The sequence below is a fragment of the Pinus tabuliformis genome, chromosome 4_2, assembly GCF_031772625.1.
Source record: "Pinus tabuliformis cultivar Carrire ecotype Pingquan chromosome 4_2, CPIR1, whole genome shotgun sequence".
NCBI classification, from domain to species: domain Eukaryota; kingdom Viridiplantae; phylum Streptophyta; class Pinopsida; order Pinales; family Pinaceae; genus Pinus; species Pinus tabuliformis.
In genome coordinates this window covers 285,578,411-285,580,799 of record NC_142304.1, presented here as the reverse complement: position 1 = coordinate 285,580,799, position 2,389 = coordinate 285,578,411, and the positions used below count along the sequence as shown (strand labels likewise).

General features: G+C 37.5%; 1 protein-coding gene across 1 annotated transcript; it reads left to right on the top strand.

The window, feature by feature from the left end:
• The first annotated feature begins 1,518 nt into the window (after nt 1-1,518).
• LOC149169113 (uncharacterized) lies at nt 1,519-2,109 on the top strand. The gene has a single exon (XM_089425081.1). It carries the CDS (start codon nt 1,519-1,521, stop codon nt 2,107-2,109), a length of 591 nt encoding a protein of 196 aa, XP_089281207.1.
• The last annotated feature ends 280 nt before the right edge of the window (nt 2,110-2,389 follow it).

Genomic DNA, 2,389 nt, shown 5'->3' with positions numbered 1-2,389 from the left:
CATGGATCCAACTAAAAATAAATCATATGAAATAAATGCCAACATTGTCAACACTTTATTGGGAAGTCTATCAGAATCAAAATTCGTCAAAGTCATGTAGTTCAACATAGCCAAGGAAATATGGCATAGAATCATTCAGAGCTACGAAGGAGAATCCCAGGTAAAACGTGCTAAACTCCAAACTCTCAGAATCCAGTATGAAGCTCTCAAGATGCATAGTGATGAAATTATTTCTAGTTATTGCTTACGAGTAGATGGGATTGTAAATCATATGAGAAATCTGGGTGAAGAAATAAAGGAGGCTACTATAGTTGAGAAAATTTTGAGATCTTTGTCTTCTAAATTTGAGTCAAAAGTATCTGCCATTAAAGAAAAGCAAGATCTACAATATGTTACTATTGTTCAACTTCATGGAATATTAACTACCTTTGAAATGAGGAAAGGAGGTCCATCAGAAATTAGAGAAGCCACTTTCAAAGCTTCTGCAAAAGGAAAAGAAAAGGGAGATCTCAAAGAATTAGGATATATATCAGAAGAAGAAGAGGTAAGCTTTGTGAAGAAACTTCAGTGGGGTTTTGGAAGATTCAGAGCTAAGCTTCCCTTCAAATGTTTTGCTTGTGGAAGAGTTGGTCATTACACTGCTAAATTCCCTCATGACATAGGAAATATTTCTACAGAAGATAATAGAAGTTATTATACTCATGAAGATAGAGATGACATGTCTAATAGTGATGAAGATGATCAATACATTAAACTACTCATGGCATATGAAAATGATACCTTAGAAAATGAAGATTTCCTTAAAGAAATCACTCAACTCAAAATCTATTTGGCAGAAAAGGATATAGTCATAGACACAGTGACACATCAACTCACTGAAAAGGACAAGCACATTGAAGTGTTAGAATGTGAAGTAGTAAGTCTAAGAAAAGAACTTGAGAAGACAAAACCTCTGAATCTTATATTTTCTAAAGGATCGGAAACATTAGATGAAATTTTTATCATTGAAAATTCTGTTTCCGAACATTTGCTCAGATTAGCTTAAAGACCAAGTGTTTTCGCAGCGCCTGAATCCTTTAGCAGTTTCGCAGCGCAGCCTGTTTTAGTGATTTCGTAGCGTGCTACGAAATGGGGGATTTGTTCGAATCCATAGTAGCTGTCATGCAAAATAGTTCTGGGGCGGATACATTTTACAGGTGGCATGTTCTCAAGAAGTCATCATCAATGCTTGTCATTAAGTTTGGTCAGTGTGAGTTTCTTAGAAAGGGTGCAATAATTGGTTCATTGATGGATGCATGACCAATGCCTATCATACAGCCATTTGGGCAGCAATCTTTGTTCAATAGATATGTGGACAGCTATTACAATGATGCTAATGGATCTGTTGGTTCTTCATATCATACAAAGACACTTAAACTCATCCCAGCATGCAGAGGCATAATTTTGTACCTATGGAACCATCATGGACAAAGAATATTAACCTCAATGTACTTATTTTCTGTGTTTTGGTTTATAATGATGCGCATACATGAACCAGTTGCTTCTGTTTGTTTCAGTCCAGGAAATGATGATATTTTGTATGCAGCATATGCAAACACAGTTACTTGCTTGAATGTGCGCATGGCACCTTCCAGTGGACAAGTGCAAAAGTACACATTCAATACAGAGGACATAAATCAGATTACTATGAACTTTAAGTCATCTTTTCTTGCGGCTGCAGATGACAGAGGAGAAGTAAAGATTATTGACATTCGTCAACATTGCCTTTACAAAACACTCAGATCCGTACACACAAATATTTGCAGCTCTGTGCAGTTTCATCCTTGGCGGCCATGGGAAGTTATATCTGGGGGATTAGATTCAAAAATTGTAGCATGGGACTTTTCAAGAGGAAGTCAACAAATGGTTATAGACGCTGCAGTTCCCACCACAGAAAATGCAGAAAATGCCTCGAGTACAAATCAAATTTGTAATCCTCCTTTTGTTCATGCTTTGGCGGTTCCAGAGGAAAATATGGATGGAAAATGTTTTGTGTCAAATAATAATTCACCTGCTATAATGTATGCCAAATTTGGGAATCTGGAGTTCGCACGTCAATTGTTTGACTGAAGACATCAACGAGATGCCGTCTCATGGGGTAACACGATTGCTGCTTATGCTCAGAGTGAAGATGTCAAAGAAGCCTTGAGGCCGGAAGGAGTGAGCCATGATATTGTTATCATGGTTGGCGTATTGCCAGTGGGTGCGCACTTAAGGGTTCTACGATGTCGTGAATGGATCCATGCCCACATGATGAAGACTGAACTTGATTAAAACATTATCCCCAATCTTGTGATTATGTATGCCATGTGCACGTAAACTGTTTGACAACATTAGCATTAGAATTCTC